This window comes from Propithecus coquereli, unplaced genomic scaffold (genome assembly GCF_000956105.1).
Source record: "Propithecus coquereli isolate 6110/MARCELLA unplaced genomic scaffold, Pcoq_1.0 Scaffold80, whole genome shotgun sequence".
NCBI classification, from domain to species: domain Eukaryota; kingdom Metazoa; phylum Chordata; class Mammalia; order Primates; family Indriidae; genus Propithecus; species Propithecus coquereli.
This window is the reverse complement of record NW_012154174.1, coordinates 271,580-295,379: the sequence shown is the minus strand read 5'-3', so window position 1 is coordinate 295,379 and position 23,800 is coordinate 271,580. Positions and strand designations below refer to the sequence as shown.

The 23,800-nt window shown below is 44.8% G+C and overlaps 1 protein-coding gene across 3 annotated transcripts in view; it reads left to right on the top strand.

Annotated features, from left to right (window-relative positions):
- The first annotated feature begins 1,321 nt into the window (after positions 1-1,321).
- The window catches only part of PSAP (prosaposin), a 33,198-nt gene continuing 10,719 nt past the window's right edge, over positions 1,322-23,800 (top strand). For 2 of the 3 annotated variants that reach the window (XM_012663256.1, XM_012663255.1), the window contains exons 1-7: positions 1,322-1,503; positions 15,528-15,661; positions 17,530-17,604; positions 18,253-18,378; positions 20,217-20,417; positions 20,816-20,959; positions 22,711-22,767. In XM_012663256.1, the coding sequence (XP_012518710.1) occupies positions 1,464-1,503; positions 15,528-15,661; positions 17,530-17,604; positions 18,253-18,378; positions 20,217-20,417; positions 20,816-20,959; positions 22,711-22,767 (777 nt within the window). In that variant the 5' untranslated portion in view covers positions 1,322-1,463. Of the gene's footprint in view, positions 1,504-15,508; positions 15,662-17,529; positions 17,605-18,252; positions 18,379-20,216; positions 20,418-20,815; positions 20,960-22,710; positions 22,768-23,800 lie in introns of those variants that run through there. The other variant, XM_012663257.1, reaches the window with a different exon arrangement.

Sequence of the window (23,800 nt, the reverse complement as noted above, 5' to 3'; positions counted from 1 at the left end):
TGTAACCCATTAACAGGCCTAAGGGTATGCAAGACAAACCTGCAGGTCCTCAATTTACACAACAAATCTATGTCCAGTGGCTTATCTCTGATAAAGAGCTCCTTATGTTGAAACATTCCAAGCCTTTAGACAAAGCTTCATGTCTTTAACCAATTACAGGCCAAAGAATCTTTAAACCCACCTATAACCTGTAAGCCCCCCGCTTTGAGATGGCCCACCTTCTTGGGCAAAACCAATGTATGGATTTATGACTTTACCTGTAACCCCTGTCGGCCTGAAATGTATAAAACCAAACAGTAACCCAACCTCTTCGAGTCCACTGCTCAAGACCTCTTGGGCATGGCTCCGGGTCATGGTCCTCAAATTTGGCTCAGAGTAAATCTCTTTAAAATTATTTTACAGAGTTTGGTCTTTTTTTCCGTTGACAGTATCATACCTTTTTGCCCCTGTAACCAGCTCCATAAACAAGAAAACATTTTTATAGTTTTCTTTGTAATTCTCTTGTGTTTCAAGTTCCCACGCCAGTAAGAGTTGCTGACCAGAACTTTGTAACTTTCTGTTGCACTAATGTATTCCCTTTTGAGTTTTTTTTTTTTTTTTGCCAGAAATGGCGGAACCTCCTTGCAGCCACGAGATAACTACAAAGGCTTACACCAGCTGTTTGTCCAGAGAAGACAAGTGACACCCCACTACAGATCGTGCCCAAGGACCCCCTGAGCAGCCTACTCCCTGCATCCCACTTGCACATAAGGCTGAAAGAATGACTTATATTAACCCCTAACTCATTATACTACTAAAATCCCCACGGAGAGAGACGTATCCACCATTCTTTGATCATGGCATGTATGTACTAGCATGATTTCTCATAGCACTCGCGTGCCCTGCACTCTGCCCCAGACGTGCTCACTCCCCTCATGCATTATTCATGTCACCTCCAGAAAAACCCCACACCCTGTTGGTTGGGGAGGCGGATTTGAGGCAGTGCATACCTCCCATCTCCTACAGTAAGTCCTTTCTTCTTTGGCAATTGTCCTCAGTAATTAGCAACAGTGGGTTCGTTAACACCCGTACAGAGTACTAATTCTCATCTGCAAATTGGTATCAGTAATAGCAAATGGTATGGCGTAGAAGAAAATATGAGGCTGGAAAGGTATTTTACATACACAATTCCTAGCACCGCCTAATTCCATTAGCAGGGTTTTCCTTTTGGGACCTTCACCTTTCCTTTCTCCGCAAGATCCTCCCCCCTCCATCTCTCCTCCCCTTTCCCTTTTTTGCCCCTCCCCTCCCCAGCATGCCTCCCCTTCGCGCAGGCGCCCTGAGCGGGCGCTGAGTCAGGCTGCAGCCCCAGCCGGGGGCGGGGTTTGCGCCTGCGCAGTGGAGGGCGTTGGGGCGGGGCAGGTTTATATCAGCGGGGCGTCAGCTGACGGTCTGCATTGCAGACTGCGGAGTCAGGCGGCGCCATGTACGCTCTCTTCATCCTGTCCAGCCTGCTGGGCGCTGGTAAGCTCTGCGACCTCCTACCTGAGGAAAGGCCCACCGTCAGCGTTCACTGGCTCCTGACCGGGCTCTACCGGGCCTTGCCCCTCCGCTCCCCTGCCCGGGTTGGCGAGGGGCGCACACTGCGCAGGCGCGGACGCGCAGGGCCTGTACCTGTTGGGGCGGCCGGGAGCTGCGGGAGGCGGCTGGGAGACGGGTGTTTTCACGGCCCCGGGACGAGTTGCCCAGGGCCTGGGTGGGGGCGAGTGGGCGAGGAGCTGTGGCTGGGTAGGTGGCCTTTCTCTTGGGGCCGAGCGGGTATCTTCACAGCTGGGGCCGCCCGGAGCCTTCCTTCAGGCTGCCCTTCAAGTGTGGGGGTGGGTCTTGTAGGCTGACCCTTCGCGCAGCTGTGTTACGCTTCTGCCTGGCGCGCGTGATACAGATGGACTGCAGCCCCATCCCTCCGGAGAGGACACTGGCCCTTGGCCTCGGTTGCTCCAGTTTGTAAGGGTATTGAAGCTGCAGGAAGCACATAAGTCTGTCATCTATGTTGATGTTTATGTTTGCATATATATTTACTCTGGATCTTAGGTATTGCACGTGTTATGGGGTTTTGTGGTCCCAGTTATTTTGCCATGTACACCTCATTTCACTTGCTTTAAAATGTCTTGCACAGCTATTGACCGGTTTTAGCAGTGGCCTTTAGGGAAAATGTAAGTAGGTGAAAGTTGTACATAAAGAGTCTCATTCCTATTTGTTGACCTGAAATAATCCTGATGGTTGTAATCACTGCAGGTTCTGAAGGCAACGCTCAGGAACCAGCTGCACCGCCTTCTGGAATTAGAAGGGGCCCTCCTGCCCTCCCCGTGTCACCACGACCCTTCTTTATTCCCTGACTCTTGATTTCACATCTTAACCTAGTTTAAATCATCCTGGTAAAAGGAAAGAAGTGAGGTTGAATAATTATCGAAATTTTATAGTTTCATAGTCGTGGAGCCGGATTTTAATTTCTGTACAGTGAGGATCCCAAGTCCGAGTGTTATCAGATAATGGTCCACTGAAGGTTAATAAACCTGATCTTTAGCTTCCCTGGCCTCAATTTCTGTTTTTTAGTAAATGTGTGTGATTTAGGGGCTAGCTTCCATTCTAATTACCATGCAGCCATTCAGATTTTAATAAATAGTAACAAAGCAGATAACAGTTGATGGAAAGCTAAAGAAGTAACCTTAGGACAAGCTGTTTTACTTGTGCACTATGAAAAGTGATCTGCTTATAAAGAAAGATTTTTGTTTCGTAAATCAAATTTGTGTTACAGTTATTCCATGGTCTGTATAATAAACTAATGCTAGTCTCTAAGTTTTCTATACTGATTCAGAGCAATCTTTTCCCTTTTTCTCTTTTATTTTTGCAGTATCAAACAATTGTTCTTCTTGACATTGAGTCATTACTCACAAGACCCTTAAGAGTTCTGATTCACTCACATCACCCAACAGGGACTTAATTGTTTCTTTGGAAATGTAAAATCCATCTCCAGTATATATGGGAGTATGGTTAACCACAATATTTAGTTAACCAAGGGACCCTCTTCTCTGAACACTTGACTAACTGGAAGGTGTCATAATGGCCCTGGTATAGCTTTGCTGCCCTGCCTTTAGGATTATACCAAGGTCATGCTGGTAACAGTGTTTGAATGCTTGAACAGTTGAATGCTTGAACATTCAACAGTGTTGAATGTTTGAATGGCACAGCTCTGGTGCCATTGTGGCTTTTTGGAAATGTTATTGCTAAAATTTCTAAAAAACCGTCAATATGGAGTTTGTTAGTAAAAGTGCATGATGACTGCTCCCTGGGAGGCACTTAGAACTTTAATCGTGGAACTACTGTAGTACAGAGTGCCATCCTGGATCTGCAGAGGCTTTATGTGTGTGTTTTAATGATGTCCTGGTGGTAGAGACACTTTATTTATTTATTTTTTGGAGACAGGGTCTTGCTTTGTTGCCTGGGATAGAATGCAGTGACATCATCGTAGCTCACTGCAACATAACACTCCTGGGCTCAAGCGATCCTCCTGCCTCAGCCTCCCGAGTAGCTGGGACTACAGGCTTATGCCATCTCTCCCGACAAATTTTTCTATTTTTTGTGAAGATGGGGGTCTCGCTCTTCCTCAGGCTTGTCTCGAACTCTTGACCTCAAGTGATAATCCTGCCTCGGCCTCCCAGAGTGCTTAGGATTACAGGCATGAGTCACCGCACCTGGCCATTGAGTTCCTTTCCTACTCATCTAGTTGTCCCTTCTTTTTTCCCACTTGAAGAAGAAAGTGAAGTGATAGCATGGTGGGAGAATTGGAGAGCACCTAATCTAACCTCTTTGTAAGGAATGAAGACACAGAGGTGACTGTCCCAAATTATAGGCCATTTACTTGGGATGCCAGGACCAGAACCCAGGACTCCACACAATGCTTGCTCTTTCCACATCCCTCCATCAACATGAAGGACCTCTTTGTCTCAAAAAAAAGAAAAAGAGTCTTACTCTGTTGCCCCAGGTAGAGTGCAGTTGTGTCATCATAGCTCACTGCAACCTCAAACTCCTGGGCTCAGGCAATCCTCCTGCCTCAGCCTCCTGAGTAGCTGGGACTATAGGCATGCGCCACCATGCCCAGCTAATTTTTTCTATATATTTTTAGTTGTCCAGATAATTTCTTTCTAATTTTAGTAGAGACGGGGTCTCTCTCTTGCTCAGGCTGGTTTTTACCTCCTGAGCTTGAGCGATCCGCCCGCCTTGGCCTCCCAGAGAGCTAGGATTACAGGCGTGAGCCACCGCTCCCGGCCAGATTTGTTAACTTTTTAATGCCATAGATGTAAAAACTGCTATTTTTGAACTTTTGCAAATGGAATCATAGTATAAGGGTATGCTGTTGGGTGATTCCTTTAGTGGAAAAAGGCCGGTGTTAAGAGGTAAGTGCAAAGCATGTAGTATGGTGCCTGGGATTTGGCAGGTGTTCCCTGAAGCTTAGCTGCCCTGACTACTGTCACTTGTGCAGTTGTTAGCCAGCTGAATGGTGTTTGCCCCACTGAGGCATGTGTATTTTCTAGAGATGCTAGAACATAATGTTTGCTTCTTTTGGTAGCTGCTTTTTAATTTTTTGTGATGCAAGACATGAATTTATACCCTGGCCTGTTGACTATCAACAAGAACTCCAGGCCTCACCTACCAGGAATTTGGGATAAATCTCGTTTGTCAGTAGTCAGTTTTATTTTGGGTAAATATTAGTATAATTTCTGAAGGGTTAATTTGTTTTAACCCGCGGTTTGACAAGACCTTGAAGTGCATTTGACAAGTTGTTTTGAATATGTGTTACGAGAGGCAAAATATATTGGACTTGAACTGAGCTCAAGCGATCCTCCCACCTCAGGCTCCCAGAGTGCTGGGGTTACAGGCGTGAGCCAGTGTGCCTGCCAGTAGTGTATTGGATTGAGTGGTGTGCAGTTTTCTAGGTCAGGGGAAGGAGAGCTCGGTGTCCTCCATTTTCTTGGTGTGTGAAACTGGAACGACCAGGCAGCTTACGGGGAAGGTTGGGGGCAGGGTGTTGCTGGCTAGGACAGCACTTAGTGCGGCACGCTTAGGAAGCTCTCAAGACCAAGACTAAACCATATGGGCAAGTGTGCACGGCAGCTTTCTGAGGCAGTCTTTTGGCATGGGATTCTAGATTCCTGGCTACCAGGCTCTAAGCCTTGCTTTCTGGCTTTTCGGTTCCGCCACCAGGAAGTAGGTTCTGGATATTCATTAAATCAATAGAAGGGCATGCTAGTTACATAGCCCTGGGTTCCTTTAAAAAAAAAATCATTTTAAAACCCTGATGATATATATAATGATTGGGATGAAGAATTTGGCTGTTGCAAGAGTTCTGATTGCTTTATTTTTTATTCCATGAAGTTCCACAACACACGGAATTACAAATTCCACAGCATTATCACAGCACATCGCTGACACGAGCTGTATGACCTTGGGCAAGGTACTTAAACTGTGTTTCCTCATTAGTAAAATGGCATTAATCATTTCCTATTTCAGTGGATTGCTGTGCAGCTTTAATAAGTTATGTTAATATAGAAAAGGACTTAGTAAAGTACTGTGTGTGTTGCTGTACCACTAATAAAAACTTGTTGTCAACATCCTTGTCCCACCAGCACACCCACCTTCCTCTGCCCTTGATTTTGTGATTTCCCTCAGCGTCTTTCATTTCAAAGGATGTGGTCAGTTTAATAAAAAAATTAAATTGACTTATTAAAAATGTGTATGTTGGGCATAATTAGTGAGTCAGAAGAACAAGCCAGGACAGGCAGACAGCAGGAGGGAGCTGGGAGTTCATACTCCAGTAGTCAAACTAGGTTTAGCCACAAGGTAAGTCTTGATATCAGAGCAGCCCCGCAAATCAGAGCTGGTTGCTGGTAACCCGAATACTTGGATTTAGACCTATTGTCTCTAACCCCTGGGATGTGTTCCAAGATCTCCAGGGGATGCCTGAAACTGGATAGTACCAAACCCTGGGAACCTGTGCCCTCAAGGCCACATATAGCCCCTCAAGTGAATCCAGACTTCACAGAACAAATCCCTTTGTTAGAAGGATTTGTTCTGTAAAATTTGGATTTAGTCAAAAGGCTACACTCAAGGATCCAGAAGGCCACATGGGGCCCAAGGCCTCAGGTTCCCCATCCTGCTTTTTCCTATACATACATACTTGTGATCAAGTATAGTTTATAACTTAGGTGCAGTAAAGGATTAATAACAATAATAAAATAGAACAATTACAGCAACATACTGTAATGAAAATTATGTGAATGTGGTCTCTCTCTCCAAATATCTTAATATTTTCAGACTGAATTTGACCACAGGTAACTGAAACCTAATAGGGAACTATTGTATATCCTTGGGTTATTTTTTTGTTTTGCTAAAGAAGTTTATCCATGTTGGTAATGTGTAGCTCTATTTCATTCATTTTTACCACAGTACAGTATTCCATTTGTATCATTCCTCTTGTTTATTGATAAGACATTTTGTTTCCTAGTTTTGCTTTTCTGTTACAAACTACTTCTATAAAAATCCTTGTATGTGTCTCCATGTGCCCATGGACAAACATTTCTCTAGGGGATATAACTAGGAGTAGAATTGCTGAGTTGTGAAGTATACATATTTTTACCTTAAGTGGAAATTGCCAAATTTCTCTGCAAAATGATTTTGGCACTTGCTATTCCCACAGTACTGAGAACTTGTCCCCTGGGCTGTGGTCATACACATTCGGCTCAGAATAAACCTCTTCAAAATTATTTTAGAGTTTGGGTTTTTCCGTTGGCATATATAACCATGGTACATTTGTCAAAAGCAAGAAATTAATATTGGACAATGCCATTAGACTGTAAACTTTATTCAGATTTTTACCTGTTTTTCCACTAATCTTATTTTTCTGTTCCTGGATTCATCTGGTATACCACATTGCACTTAGCTGTCAAGTCTCCTTAATCTCTACCCACCGCCCAGCTGGGTATTTCATTGTATGGATGTGTCAATTTGGTTAACCTCTTGATGGACCTCTGTATTTAGGAAAACGTGAGATGAATTCTAATGACACTTCTCAATTTTGAAATTGGAAATTCTAGCCACATTTGGGTAGATACTGCTTTTGAAAAGAAATTATTTATATGAGAGGAAACACCATGAATAAGATTGAAGGAGATACATAGAAAGTTCTTTTGGCCAGTATTAGCGATGTTACTTATTACAATAAAAATTGTCTAGTAACTGACGGGACACTGTTCTGTGTAGTCTGTTCCCTAGGCTTTGATGCCAGATGGTCACGTGGCTTCCTGTAGCGCTAGGAATAAAACTCAGTGTGTCCATTAGGGTCACATGTCATCTGGTGCTTGGCTACCTCTCAGCTCCTCTCCCTCTCTCCTGTCTGGGCTACTGTCCAGCCTCCTGGCCCCTTGTGTGTGGTCAGAACCTTTGCATTTTGAATTCCTCCTCCCTAGAATATCTTCTCCTTGGATAATCCTTGGGCTTTGCTCCCTCTCATTCAAGTCTCTGCTCAGACGTTGCTTTACCAGAATCCCTTGCTGATCTGTCTAAAATAGCCACCCACCCAGCCCTAATCTTGCTCGTTGTTGATTTATTTTTCTTCATCGCACTCACTACAACCTGGCATTATGATATATTCATTGTATGTGCAGCATGTGGAAGAGTGGTTGGCGGATAATAGGTTCTCAGCATTGATGCACGGTGGTGTGAACTATAGCCAAGTAGACTTGAACTCAGTAAGTGTTGGTAGGTGGGTGTGTGTGAAAATTATTAATAGTGCCAAGTCTTCATGATGTTTAAATAAAGCATTTTCTTTTATTTTTATGAAATTTTAAGAAATTGTTTTTAGAAGTTGACATATCAACAGTGACTTTGGGCTCAAGTGAAATGTTGACCTTTATAATAGTTTGTGTCCAGGATAGACCCCTCTCCCCCATCCTGTTGGAGAGGATTTTATGTAGGTAGTGGGGCATGGGAGCCTCACATAACTTAGATGTTTCAGGTGGCTCTGACTTGAGGTAAATCTGAAAGGGAACCAGCTATAATTTGAGGAAGTTATTTTCCCCTACTTTTGGTTCCAGAAGTTGGTTGTTCTATAAATGTTTAGCCTGGAAGTTCTCAAACTTTTTGGTCTCAGGGTCTCTATTCATTCACTCATAAGCTATTGAAGACCCCAAAGAGCTTTTGTTTATGTGGGTCGTAACTATTGATATTTACCATCTTATGAATTAAACTGACAAAGTTTAAAAATTCATCATTTTGAAATACTGATAAACCATTACATGTTCATGTATTATATTTTTAAAGAAAAAACTATTTTCCTAAACACAAACGTATTTAGTGAGAAGACTGGCTAGCAGAAAGGTGCTCTCTCTAACACCTGGCTGGATTCTCATCTGCTGCTGCCCTCAGTCTGTTGCAATGTCACGTTCATATGCCTCCACAAAAACTCTGTTGTACGTTTGTGAGTGAATGGGTGAGAAGACAACCTACCTCTTAATATTACGAAGATTTTGACCTCTCAGATCTTCTGAAAGAGTTGCCGGGACTTTCAGGTTCTCTGCACCACATTTTGAGAACCACTGGTTTAGCTGATTTGCAGGAGCTGAGGTATCATAACAGCTAACCCTTACTGAGATGTTCCGGTTTTTACTTAACATTAATTGATTTACACCTCACAACAACCCTCTGAGGTGAGAGTGACTAAATCAGAATGCTGGGAGCATTCTAATATCCTGCCCTAACCCGTGCTGTGGTCTGAAAATTTTCGATTTCAGTATTTCAGATGAAGGCAGTGTTTCTAGTCTATTATGTATTAACTAAAGTGAGCCACAAGTGACATTGATAGTAGACACACAAGTATCTGAAACTTTTTTTTTTTTTTTTTGAGACAGAGTCTCACTGTGTTGCCCGGGCTAGAGTGCTGTTCTGAAACTTTTTAGTTAGTAAAGAATCATGAGACAAGTTCGGAATACTGAATTTCCTCATTAGTGGGGCATGCATGAAATCTCTCCTAGCATATTCTGCAAATGTTCATAGACCGCACAGCCGGTTAGCAGGGATCAGTGCACAGAGCTAGTGCCAGTTTGGGTGGCCAACTGAGTCGGCTTCCATGGATCTGCAGAGGAGCACTGCCGTGGACCGGCTCCCTCAAGTATCTAGAACCGTACAGATGCTGCCTCTGGCCCCTGCCTGCACCTGCTTACCTGACCTTCAGGAGTTGCAGCATAGTCTTATCTAAGGTGATTTAACTTCATCTCTGATCATCACCTGATGTGTTGACACTTTGGAAGAAGAGCTTTGTTAGCAGGAGTTTTTATTGGACTAGCATGTTCTTGAATGAACTAATTAGGAATTTCTCTTACCAAAATTAATTAGGCTTCCATCACATCATTCTTGTATGAGCTAAGAAGATTGCATTCTTGTCCCCAGTGTGCCAGTCTTCATTGCACAAGACAGTTTACCTGAGGACTCTGTTACCTTCTCTCTGTAGATAGATGTCTTGCCCCGGAATGATCTGGCTTGTGAAGAAAATTAAAAAGTGAGGTGGTGGGTGGGGGGTTAAGGGCAACATAGGCAACCTAAACATCTGTACCCTCATAATATGCTGAAATTAAAAAAAAAAATTAAAAAGAAATGAAAAAAAAAAGTGAGGCAGTAGCAGGAGAGGAGAAGCAGGGAAGAAAGAACCTTTGTCTTAAATTGCAGTTATTGGGCCAGAGGTGATGGAATGTCAGCCTAGTAAGCTTAAGAGCTTTATTGCCACTGATTTCTACGTGATAACAGGAATATTTGGACCTTATTTCCTCCAAATCAAAGCAGGTTGCCTCTGAATATATGCTATTCTGAATGATTTAGTGGGCATTGTTTTTATTCTGCTATCCAGAATGTTTTCCAAAAGTGGGTTTCTGTAAAGAAGAGAGAAGTGCTCTTTGCCATGGAAGGTGTTTGTGACACTAGCTGTTGGAGTAGTTAGTGTTGAGGGCATTGTGTTAACTCCTGCTCTTAGGGGGATCGAAGTGCATGAATTCCTCTGAGAAATGCCTGAATGCAGGGACCTGAGGTAGAAGCTGCCCCTCCTGGGGTTATCCTCTCTTGGTTTCCTAGCAGCCTGCCTGTTGCCATGGTGATGGATTACCCAGGCAGCAGATCTGCCACCCTGTGGAATGTATGCTCTGATTGTCTGCACTGGGAGGCTGCAAACATTTTCTGTTACCTGTTTTCATTTTTGTAGCTAGACTCAAACAGTATTTAACATACGTTACTAAAATATTTAAATGGAAAAGCATATGTTGTATGGCTAATATAACGAGGCTGATTGTTTTAACACATTCTAGGAAAGGTTGTCCCTGTCATTCTGAGGTTGTTCTTGAAAATCTTTGGGCTTTTCAGTGTCCTCACTGGAGGTAAGCCTTAGAAAAGGCTTGTCATTTGGAGGCTATTCTTGCGAATGAGGTAGTTGATTAAGTGCGTATATTAGTTGGGCTTAGGCTTGATTGCAGACGACAAGAGACAGAATAATAGCAGCTTATTTCTAGGCCTGGAGAATAAAAAGGCAACAGAGCACCTACCTCTTTCCGAAGGAAATACCATTGAAATCCGTGTCTTTAAAAAAAGGCCTACAAGAGGCAGTGACTTGTGCCTGTAGTCCCAGCTACTTGGGAGGCTGAGGCCGGGAGGATCCTTGAGCCTGGAAATTTGAGGCCAGCCTGGGCAGCGTAGCAAAACCTTAGTCTCAAAAGAAAAAAAGAAAAAAAAAAGTGTGTCTTTCCTGGTTCTCATGCCTGGAACTAAGAAGTGTAGTGCTTGATTTTTCTCTGAGTGGTGTTCATGTCTTTAATGACACAGGTAATCAGAAGTCTCCAGGGGCTCAGGCAAAACATTCTAAGAACTTTCTTAGAGTTCAACATGCTGCCCCAGAGAAGGAAGTTGGTATTTGGGGACAGGACGTAGGAGGATGAGAATAGAAATTAAATCTTTGCTGGCAACACGTTTTGAGAAATAACTCACCAGAAAATGGTTTTGGGTAGTTTTCATATATTGGTTATTTGTAAATACTGAAAATGTCATCTGCTTCATTATTGAAAGGAGAAGACTTGTAGCCCCTTGGAGGTCTTTCTAGTCCAGCTCACCACTCAGAGGATCCCTCTCACACAGAATTGCTCATAGGTTGAGCGTTTTGTTTCTGCTTGGTTGCTTCCACTGTTGGAGAGTTCATCACTTATGAAGCCACCCACACTGTGGGTGTTAAGTCTGTTCCTTACTTTGAGCTGTGGTCTGCTTCCCTTAACCTCTACCCGTTGTTCTGAGGTCTGTGGTCTGGAACCACCCAGAATGGCTCTGTTCCCACATGAAAGGTAGAAGGTGTCCTTCACCTATTTGAAGATGACCATGCTTATCTCTGAAAGATTCTTTCTCCCAGTCCTCTGGGGAGCTCTCTGGAATGGTGTCACATGCCCTCCCTTTCCTGCCCTTCGCTGAGCTGCTCACTGCGCTCACAAGTGTTCCTGCCCTGGCCCTGTGCTCTGCCATCCACTCGTGCTGGCTTCTGACTACCACCTCCATCCTTGTGCTGTTGGCCCTTGCTTTCTTGTTTTGTTTTCCCTTTGGCCTGACGGACTTCCTGTTGAAGCCAGTTAGTTTCATTTTCCTGTCTTCTTTTGGCCTCTGTTAGCCTCTCTCTCAGCTCTTGCTTCTGTTGCTTCTTGTTTGGCCTTTTTCGAATTAGCCTTCCATTTAGGTGTCCTGTCATTTCTATCTCGCACCTCCTGTTCGTTCCTCTGCCACCCCCTGCCTGGGGAGTTGAGACACAAGCATGAGCTTGCTTGTCCTGTCACTTCTCAGAAGTCCCTAGAGGCTCCTGTAATATTGCCGCAGGTGAACCGTCGGGATGTGTGGGGCAGGTAAGGCCCTTCCCAGTGCACCTGAGATCTCTCTGCCTTTGCATCTTGGCTCCTGCCACTTCCCTTTGCTCCATCCCTGAGAAGACAAAGGACAATTTTTCTCCTTTGATATGTTCTGGAATTCCCCTATCCCCTTTGCACTTAGCCAGTGTCTCGCCATCTTACAGGTTCAGGTTCCCATTTTGTTTTGAAGGCTTCGTCAGCTGTTCCCTTTACCCCAGCTTTGTTCCCCATTTCCACCGCCACATTGTATCACATCACCATTACTTACTCTTGGGGTCAAAGAAGGACAGGGACTATTCACTCAGGTGTCCCACCTGACACACCAGCCTTGGCCCAGTCATGGAATTTGATAACCATGCCTTCCTTGACAACCATGCCTTGTCTCTGGAGCTTTGTGATTAAATGCACAGCTGAGGTCCCTGAGAACCTCCTGAAATGGTGTGAGAATTTTGTGTGTGAATACGTTTTCTGGAAAAGTGATCCATATCCCAAAAGTTTTGGCTGGCTCTCGGGAAATCAGCTCTCCGAATAAGCACCTCTGCCTCAGCAGCATGTAACTCACTAGTGTCACCTGAGACTTGGGTTTCGGCTTGCATTACTGATCCTGAGGACACACAGTTGCTTCTCTGTTGACATATGTCAGCTCATCCTAGGAAATCAAATCGGTTTTCTGCCACAGACGATTTTTATAACATGTACTTTTATAAGTTTGGCTTTAGGTTGGAGGTAGAAGGAGATATTTTGCTGAGAACTGAATATCTAGGAGTTGGAACTTAAGTTTTATTTCTCAGTGTCCATAGAGTCTGTTTTAGGCTAGAACCTGATGACCTTTTTCTTTTTTTTCCCCTAACCACTAGACAACCAGGGACCAATGACTTTTTAAAACATTTTCTTCAAGATCCGAAACAGAGACCAATGACTTTATAAGTGTAACAGATTCTCCACTGTGCATACATTTTTACCTCTAGTTCTGCGGGAGAGGCTTGCCTACCGTTCAGTAGGTCATTGAGTAACAGTAACCTTTGGGATTGATTAGGAGGTGACATTAGTTTTGTATTAGCTAGACCGGTCTCAGATACTGGGGACTGCCTAAGATTATTTTCAGCCCAGGATAGCCAAAAGCCAAAACATAAAGTCATTATTGAAGACGGTGACTATTTCAAGATCCTACGAAGGAGTAAACAACCTACGAAGTATTCTCCTTTATGGGCCTGTGGTACTGAGTTGTGTTCCCAGAAACCTGATAGGTTTTGGTCAACTGTAGCTAGTTCCTGGCTGAGAAAGTTGGAGAAAGTAGCTGTATCGAAGTTATACTTGACTGAGGATTTGTAAGAATGGAGAATTGAGGTCACTTGCCCCTGCTTGGTGAACCCTCTGTCTTGGCTCTTGTCTGCCGATGCCCATGATTCATTCGTTGGTATCTAAAGGGTGATCTCGCTTGAGCTTTGGGGGGACTCAGTCTTTGCGTGAATAGCTTGTGAAAGTAGGAATGACACATTTCATTCCTTTCCCTTTCCTGGAGGAAGAACACCTAGCTATCTACATGTGTGTTTACTATGTGCGTGTTACACTTGTATAGAATTCCTGTGCCCTCTCATTTGGCTTACAAGGAGAACCAGCATACAACATGACTCCTGAAAACGTATTTCTCAGGTGGCTCTCGGGTTTTCTCCTCAGACTTGGGCCACACGCCTCCTGTTTACGACGGAAGTTGGTTCACCTCTCCTGTGATACCTGCTGGAGTTTGACCCCGTGCTCTCATCCTCTATGTATAGTCCAATGTAATAGGTTGTTTCCTAGCTGAATAGTGGGGTTACAGGTGAGATGTGAATCTGAGGGCTTTTTCTCCATTTTTTGGTTCTAAAACCAAGAATACTGTAGACCTGTTTTAAGAAACATAGGTACTCTCAAGGCAGTTTATAAAATATTTTTTAAAAATTCTACACACACAACATATTATTAGGAATTTAAAAAATAATAATTCAGCCAACCATCCTGCTTTGTTCTTTTCTGATCTTTATACAACTCCTGCATAATTTCATATCCTTGAATTTTTTTTCTGTTTCCTATACATCTTTATAAGTATACAGTACATAATATTTTAGTAAAATATTAGTTTTTTTCTATTTTTGGCCATTCAGGTCATACCTACGTGTTTTTAGTATTGTAAATTACATTCAATAAATGTATTTATACATATCGTATTTTACCTGTTAAATTGCTGTGCTTCCTTAATGTTTTTCTAGATGTGGATTTGCTTTTTGAGGAGGAATTTTTTTTCAGCCCTTGAAATACATTAATTTGAGAAGTAATTGTCAACACACTGTTATCAGCCCTAGACGAATGAATGAATCTCTTATTGCAAACTTGTCACTATTCCATGACAAGTTTCAAGTTTCTTTTTCCTCCCTTAGCTAATTTTTTTAAAAATAGAGATGGGGGTCTCGTTATGTTGCCCAGACTAGTTTTTTTTTTTTTTTTTTTTGAGACAGTCTCCCTCTGTTACCCTGGGTACAGTACAATGGCATCATCATAGCTCACTGCAACCTCAGACTCCTGGGCTCAACCAATCCTCCTGCCTCAGCCTCCCGAGTGGCTGGGACCACAGGCACATGGTGATGCCACACCTGGCTCTCCTCCATGGATAGTTTAACTTTCAAAATATGGCACCTTGCTTTAACCTGGCATTTCTTTGGTCTCAGATGATGTTGAACCTTTTGTGTGTTTTTTCCTGATCCTATTTGTGAATGGGGCTCTCCCAAAGTCATTTCCTGATTACCATGGTAGATGAAACACCTGCACCTGGTTTTGAGTGGACACGTTCACTTTGTGGCATCAAAGTGGCTTATGCGGACTTATTTTCTACTAGAAACTTGTTTATATGCAAACTCACACAGTAGAGTTAGATTTATAAAAGTGATCTACTTGTACAACTTTTAAGTATCACAGTTTTATATAATAAGGATATGAATCTTGGTGTTTTTGTTATAGGTTCTTAAAAAACCTTCATCCTACAGAAGTTAAAATTTTCCCTTTATTTAAATCTATTAGTCTTTTCTCCTGTGATTTCTTTCATTATTTATGGAAACTTTTTAAGGTTATAAAGATTTAAGGCCAGACACTCACTAATACTGTTTAAAAATAGTTACAGCCAGGTGCGATGGCTCACACTTGTAGTCCCAGCACTTTGGGAGGCTGAGGCAGGAGGATCACTTGAGGTCAGGAGTTCGAGGCTGCAGTGAGCTATGATCACACCACTGCACTCCAGCCTGAGTGACAGAGTGAAACCCTGTCTCAAACAAACAAACAAATAAAAAAAAAAACAAAGGTAGTTGGAGAGGATAAAAATGAACCAGATAAATGAGTCCTTTCCAGTTCTGTGACTGTGACAACCCAGCTCTGGATCAGCACAGCAGTGTGGCTTTGTGATTGGGGTTTCATGTGGCTGGTGAGGGGCCAAGCGAGGGCGTCCACCTCACAGGCCAGGGCTAGCTCTTGGCCTTGGGGAAATAAGTGAGGTGGACCTGGTTTGCTGGTAAACAGGCCACCTCTTCATGTTGGTTTTCTTTTCAGCTCTAGCGGGCCCCGTCCTTGGCCTGAAAGAATGCACCAGAGGCTCGGCAGTGTGGTGCCAGAACGTGAAGACGGCAGCCGACTGTGGGGCGGTGAGGCACTGCCTGCAGACGGTCTGGAGCAAGCCGACGGTGGTGAGTGCCTGCCCGTCCTCTAGTCCTAGCCCGGCACTTCTCAAGGTCCCCTTTAGCGTCTGTAACTCACTGCTGAATTGACAGAGCACTGTCTCTTGCCTGGTTTTGTGTGTGTTCATCATCGTGACCTGTGTGGGAGGCAGGACCTGCTGATGGGTGTACCTGTTTTACCACAGAGGAAATGGAGGCTCAGAGCCATTGGGTTTAATTTCCCTGAGGCTGCCCTGTCTCTTGGTGGCAGATAGGACAAGGTCTAACATGCCTGCTACCCTGTGCTGCACACAGCCTTCCGGGCCTCTGTGCAGACCCCACGTCCCACCCCAGATTAGGGGCCAGCAGGTTTGCAATGCCCATTCCCAGCACTGGGCACACAGCTGTGGCTCCATTCCTGGTCACTCAGTCAAAAGGTGCATGCCACTTTCTCCATTCGATATTTTGTTCTCTCCTCACCCCACTCGGCAAACCACTGATAGAGATGCTGGAGCTTAGTAGCTATTTAAAATTTTATTTCTAGCTGTAACCACACTGGGAAAGGTACCGCTGATCGTTCATCTAAATGACGTTAAATATAGCACATCAGTGTGGGGCATGGTCTAAGATGACAAGCCTCGTGTGCATTTCTCACGAGTCCTGAACCCTGTCAGGAGACCACACTTTGCTGACTACGCCAGCAGAATGCAGAAGGTGTTGCTCCTGGCTCACTCTGGGGTGTGCAGGCCATCCCATGGTACAGGCCGTGTGTGACTGAGTGGAGTCTGAGTTCTAAAGCTTGTCAGTGCCCAGTAGTGCTCCTTCAGTTAGAGAAGAAAGCTTACTTATTAATAAAAAACACTGCTCTTTTCAAAATAGTTTCTGAGTTATTCATTGGAACTGCCTTCTTTGGCCAAAACTGCTTTCAGAATTGGTTACTAATTTGTCTTCATCTTCAATCTTGTTTTTAATACTGCTTCCTTTTTCCGAGTTTAATTAATGTGTGTTAAGTAAGAACTTTAAACCTTTCTTGATTGGATGGTCTGATGGCCTGGCTCTCTGTTGGTATGGCCCCATGCATAGTGCAGTCGGCCCTCTGCATCCACGGATGCGAGGGCTTATCAGGGGACTTGAGCATCCTGGGATTTTGGTATGCCCTGGGACGGGGGTGGGTGAGCTCCAGGAAGTGGTATCCCTCTCAGATACCAAAGTACAACTGCATTAGCCTGACTAGGTCTGAAGATTCCAATTAGTTTCTCTAAATGCACCTAAGTGTACAGGTGTCCTTATTCTTATCCACATATGGTAGTTCTTTCGCCACGGGTTGAAAGGGTTGAAAGTCCGTTGACACCAAGGTGGGGTTCGTGCATTCTTCCACTAGAACTTCCATGGCCTCTGGGCTAGGTGGGGCACCGAGGCCTAGGCTTACCAGAAGATTGGCGGAAGTTCTTAACTTGCTTGGGAGGTAGAAGGCAGAGAAAGCACAGGTAAAGCCAGTTCCAGCGGGAATGTGCAGAATGTGTTTCCCTGCCCCACCCACCTCTTACACTGTGGTATTGCTGACTCTGATTTCACCTGAGCCTCGGTTTCCTCAGAGTTGTTGCAAGCATTCATATGGAATCGGTCTGTGCCATGTACATTGAGTAGGGTGCTAAGGGGAAGCGGGTACATGACAAGGTTTTGTATCGAGTAAGGCATAGTGTTCTAATAAATCACACTTCTTCCTTCCCTGTGGTGTCCCAGTGCTTCTCATGTAGGGTGGGGAGCCAGGACGTGGTCTCGGTTGTATCCGTGGTTAGACAGAACAGGATAAAGGCCACAGGGGTTTTCAGCTGTGCGGGATGTGAATTGTGTCCTACAAATACAGATCTCTCTCCTCTCATGTTCTTTCTTCTTAGAAATCCCTTCCATGCGATATATGCAAAGATGTTATCACCGCAGCTGGCGACATGCTGAAGGACAATGCCACCGAGGTGAGCGGCTGCGAGTGGGCACGGTGTGTGAGCTATTGGCATGGGCACCAGTTCCTTAGGAGGGCTGGGGCTCTGGGGCTCTAAAGAGGGGAATGGTCTAGGCCTGGGGGTGACAAATGTCTTCTGTAAAGGGCCAAGGAGAAAATATTTTAGGCCTTACAGGCCACATACTGTCTCTGTCACATAGTCTCTTTTTAAAAAATGTGTTGAAAATGTAAAAACCATTCTTAGCTCTGGGCTGTACAAAAATAGGCTGAAGGGCCTGCCTGCGTTGCTGACCCCTGGACTTAATATGAAATGCCCAAAGTTAACTGGGATTTTGTATTGCATGCCACTAATGTCTGGGTCCAGTTTGGCTGTCTCTTTTCAGAATCTCCTGTGCCTGTGGGACTGCAGGTCAAAGGATCTTCGTTTTGAACTTTCTTATCTGCTTTTGCCTGATTGATCCGATGGAGCCATGGACAACCACTGGCCCTTTACTGGGTCCTTTTCCCTGAAGGCTGGCTGTTTCTAGACTTGTCCTTTTCCCTGAAGGCTGGCTGTTTCTAGACTTGCCCTTTCTGGAGTCATAGAGGGCCTCTGCCTTCAGCCTGTTTGCAGGGAGGAAGGCCGTCCCGATTCTGACCCTTGCCTCGTGTCCTCTCGTAGGAGGAGATCCTCGTGTACTTGGAGAAGACCTGTGACTGGCTTCCCAGCCAGAACGCGACTGCCTTGTGCAAGGAGATAGTCGACTCCTACCTCCCTGTCATCCTGGACATGATTAAAGGAGAGATGGTAAGTGATGGAGAATGGGCTCTTCCTTCAAGCTGCTTCTGGGGCCCGGGAGGGGTACCAGCCAGAGTAGAGTGATTAAAATGGAAAGTCGGTTCATAGCTTGGGATTCCTCAGCGGTGCTTCACTACAGTTTTGACATCCAAAGTAGCTTTGGTACAGAGGTCACTCTACTTCTAACTTGTTGGGGTTGGTGGGGATGTGGCACATGGGGACTGGGAGGGTTGCGGAAGGAATGTAAACCACCATAACATTTATAGACGCCAGTTGGATAGCTCATGTCAGATCTTTATAAATTACCCTTTGAACAAGCAGATAATTGCACTTTTCTGAATCAGTTTCCACGAATTTATAGTTAAGGGTAATTCAGGGAATGTCCTTGGGGGCTCAGCTACAAGGATGCTCATCTTTTATTCAACAAGTATAAATTTTGCACAAACCATGGGCCAGAGACTGGGTTTTCAGCAACAAATAAAGAGGTAGCTTTGTGGAATCTAGAATGGCCTTGAAAAAGGAGAGGTGTTTGAGAAGCTGAAAAGGGCCAGGGGGCAGGCGGGAGGTTTTAGTGAGGAAGGCAGGGGTCTCCGTCATGCAAGGCACTCCAGGCCATGGTTAAGGATTGCAAGTGCAGCAGGAAGCCCTTGGAGCTTTTCAAGGAGAGGAGTGTCATGGCCATAGGCACATTTTTCTAAGGGTTTGGTCCAGGTCCCATTGATGGGGAGGAGCTGCAAGAGCAGAAGCTGGCGGGCCCCTCAGGAGGTCATTGCCTGTGAGTGAGATGTGTTAGGGATGGAGGAGGTGGCACATTCACATTCTGTTTTGGAGGATAAATGGACTGGACTTGCTTGTGCTGGAGATGTACAGGAGAGGGAAGAGTTAGGAATGCCTTCCAGGCTTCTGGGAAGATGGTGGTGGAGTTATCTGCTAAAATGGAGATGGAGGAGGAGCAGGTGGGGTGGGGTAGAATCGGGTCAGTTTGAGATGTCTGTGAGGTAGGCATGTGTGTGCGAGTCAAGATAAGGGGTAAAAACTTGGGAGCTGCCAGCATATATGGAAGGTATTCATAACTAGTAGATTGTGTTAGCTCGTTTGGGGGAAGTGGCTCTGAATTGCTGCCCCTCTCCCTCCAGCCAAAAGCTCATACTCCTTTAAAGAAGAGCTGATAGCAGAGAGAGCATTTAGGAAGCTTAACAGGACAATTTGGGAAGCTCAGAGGCTGGTGTGTGGTTGGGCACTTGAATTATAATTTTGATATTCTCAGGTATATTGAGCAGTTTGACCATGAACAACCAAGTTTTATGTTTCTGTCTTTTCTGGTCTTTCTTCCTTTCCTTTCTCTCTTTCTTTCTTTTCCTTCCTTGCTTCTTCCTCCCTCCCTTCCTTCCTGCTTTCCTTCCTTTTTCTTTCTTTTCTTTCTTCTTTCTTTTTTTTCTTCCTTTCTTTACAGGGTCTTGCTCTGTTGCCCAGGCTGGAGTGCAGTGGCTTAGTCACAGCTCACTGCAGCCTTGAACTCCTGGGCTCAAGCGATCCTCCTATCTTAGCCTCCTGAGTAGCTGATACTACAGGTGTGCACCACCACGCCAGCTAATTTTTAAAAATTTTTAGTAGAGACGAGGTCTCAATATGTTGTCCCAGCTGGTTTCAAACTCTTGGGCTCAAGCGATCCTCCCTCCTCAGCTTCCCAAAGTGCCAGGATTACAGGCATGCGCCACTGTGCCTGGCCAGTTTTATGTTTGTTTCTTTTTAAGGGATTTAAGGAGAGGGACTAATTCAGAGGCACCAGGTGGCCTGTTTTGTTCTCCTCTGGGAGAGGATTTTCAGCCAGGCTTCTTTCCTGCCAGAGCCGTCCTGGGGAGGTGTGCTCCGCTCTCAACCTCTGCGAGTCTCTCCAGAAGCACTTGGCAGAGCTGAATCACCAGAAGCAGCTCGAGTCCAATAAGATCCCGGAACTGGACGTGACTGAGGTGGTGGCTCCCTTCATGGCCAACATCCCTCTCCTCCTGTACCCTCAGGATGGCCCCCGCAGCAAGCCCCAGCCAAAGGTAAAGCAGCGGGCCCCGCCACTGAGCACCCAATTTTTGGTTGCATTGGAAGTGAGATAGGAAAGGGGTGGTGTGTGTGCGCATGGTTCTTAAATGAGGGGCTGTCCCTTCGTTTGACTTTGCAGTGGCACGAGCTGGCCTTCAAATGGTTGTACCACAGAGTTTCTAAAGAATACAATATTTAAAATATGCAAAGATTTCCCCCCTTTTATATTGTACTATTACTGTGATAACACCCAGTTGATGTTAAGCCTGTCAATAACGTTGGAGCCTGTAAAGCACGTTAGGAACTGCAGCGAGTCTCCCGGTGCTGTGGCTGTGAGTGGGAGCCGCCTTTTTCTAGGAATCTGAATCCTCTTGGTTGCAGTGTGGCCAGCCTAACTGCCCTTTCTCTGTAGGCTGATGGGGATGTTTGCCAGGACTGCATTCAGATGGTGACCGACATCCAGAATGCTGTAAGGACCAACTCCACCTTCGTTGAGGCCTTGGTGGAGCACGCCAAGGAGCAGTGTGACCGCCTGGGGCCTGGCATAGCCGACATGGTGAGCCCAGTCTCCTGGCGTATCAGAGGACGGTCTGAGGCAGGGAGCTAGGCTACAGAGACGGAGTGAGGGAACCAAGAAAATGTAACGTGTTATTTCCTGTGGTACCATTTTAAGTTCCAAGCTAATGGCTGTGAGGAAGAGGTTGTTCAACTAACACTCTTCTTTTTCCCCAGAAAGTAACTGGAATAGGTAGTGGGGACTTAAATATACTTTGGTTAATTGAATCTGGATATGTAACAAAACTCCAGGGACAAACGAGTGGAAGGAGACCACTTTTGTGAATTTTTTTTTTTCCTCTCCCAGTCACTATATGTATTAGCCTCATAACCCTGTTTTTGAAAGCATGGCTGTTGTTTGTATGTGAGGCTCATAATTCTAAGTGTGTTTGCACGGCAGATGGGGTCGGCCGTGGAAGCCATGCACGCTGGCTTGCAGGCTATTCACCTGGAAGCCTCCCTTAGTCCTGTGGGCTCAGAAACTCATTTTGTTGGCCCCTTGGGTGGTTTCATTTCTTGGGCCCTCTTCCAACATTTATTAGCCACACTCATGAGGTGGATGTGTAAAACAAAAATGCTGGTTTTGGTACCTGACAACTGAAAAAAACCTGCTAGCTGGCATTTGGGGAGGCCAGTTGTAGTAACTCCGTGCTCAGGGATACAGAGCGGCCTTTCTGGGTGGAAACAGCTGGCTCTGGGAGGGGAGGGTTTCTTCCCGATAACTTAGTCTCTTTCAGAATGGTAATTGGGTTCACATTCATTTATCTTGAAAGCCTGGGAATCTTGTAATGTCATTTTTAATATCTTTGCATATTGCTATTTTAATTGGTTTCTCAGTTAAGCCCTCCCAGAGGGCTGTCACATTACTCTTGGTAATATGGTGATGGCATACCAATTGTGACCAACTGTTCTATGAGGGTATACTGGAAATGTCTAGATTTGTGTGAAAATACGCAGTTGAAAATCATTGCAACTTGACTCTACTGGATTTATTTATTTATTTATTTTTTGAGACAGAGTCTCACTCTGTTGCCCTGGCTAGAGTGAGTGCCGTGGCATTAGCCTAGCTCACAGCAACCTCAAACTCCTGGACTCAAGCGATCCTCCTGCCTCAGCCTCCCGAGTAGCTGGGACTACAGGCATGAGCCACCATGCCCGGCTAATTTTTTCTATATATTTTTAGTTATCCAGATAATTTCTTTCTATTTTTTTTTAGTAGAGACGGGGGTCTCACTCTTGCTCAGGCTGGTCTCGAACTCCTGAGCTCAAACAATCCGCCCGCCTCGGCCTCCCAGAGTGCTAGGATTACAGGCGTGACCCACCGCGCTGACCGACTCAACTGGATTTAAACTTTATAATCCTGAGAATGTGTAAATGAATTTGAAAAGTAATCTCCAATTCCTAAGCACTATATCATTTAGCTGCATTCTCTCTAAATTGCCACTGAGTAATTGCTCTGTGACCTCGGGGCAAGTTTGGGCCACAAAATAAAGGAAATAGGAGCATGGACTCTCTCTAAGGCCCCTTGGTAAACATTTTCAAAATATCTTTTGCGTGCATTTCTTGTAAATTATAGAATTAAACAAGTTGCCATTTTTATCTTATTACCCAGAGCAGACATTTACACAATTCTACTCTGGAAACTTGCTTGATAGTCACTAGTTGACACTGCTGGAAATGCTGTTTTTTTTTTTTTCCTGGTGCACTGTTGCAGTAATTAGTTTAACTAACAATCTGTTTCTCTCTCCACAGTGCAAGAGCTATATCAACCAGTATTCTGAAATTGCTGTCCAAATGATGATGCACATGGTAGGTGGCAGAGGAAGCCCCTTGTTAGCATTTTTCTTTTTTTGAAAACTGTATGGTTTAGTTTCCCTTTTTTAACTTAAAGTGGGCCAAAGTGAACCCTCTGGGTAGCAGACTCTCCACTTGTAATCTCAGTACCTCCTCCTTACCAGGGGGAAAGGCTGAAGCATGTTGGTTCCCAGGACTGCCCTGGTGGCTTCCTGGTGATTTGTCTTTGCAAATGCGGGCATGTCAGATTTCTAGTTCTGGCTTTAACCATGGGATCTGTAGAAATCGTGTGCTCTGTAAGTAAGCCAGGCCTATGTGACATTACTGTGTTGCAGCCTCAGTGGAGGAATACTGCCTCCTAGAGTTGGTCCTTTGCACTGCAGCAGTGTCAGCTGTAGCTGCTGCTTAAGCCCCTAACTCCTGCACTGGCTTTTGATACATCCAGGGAGAGTTCCTTCATTAGAGGGAGGGAACATCCCTCATGGCAAATGAGCTGGCTAGCTCCATGCACACAACTGCTGTACAGAGCAGGGTGGCCAGAAGCCACCCTTACATTGGGAGCAGGCACAGGCCTCCTTAGATCTAACTGGCAGGGCTGAGAGGGATGGGTTGTACCTTTCCCTCTCTGTCATTCTGAGTTTCTGACTACCTTGAGATTGATGTGCAGTCTTTGAGATTGTTCTCCAATCCAGGGGTCAGTAAACTATGGCCTGCCACCTGTTGTGTAAGTAAAGTTTTATTTTAGACACAGTGATGCTGTTTTGTGCTACAGCAGCACAGTTAGTTGACTACTTGGCAGCTGGGACCTTAGGGCCCGAAAAGCCTAAAATATTTACTCTCTGACCCTGCTCTAACCACTCAAGTAAGCTGTCCAGGCACTGTAATTTATTTGGGATTATTACTCACACCCTACCTTGTTCTAAAAACAACTTACAAAGGCAGCTTACAAAGATATACACACCTGCAGTAGGTAAAATAAGCCTTTGATGTGACTTTATCTAGGGAAGTGCTTCCTTATAGCCTGACTTTACTTATTTATTTATTTATT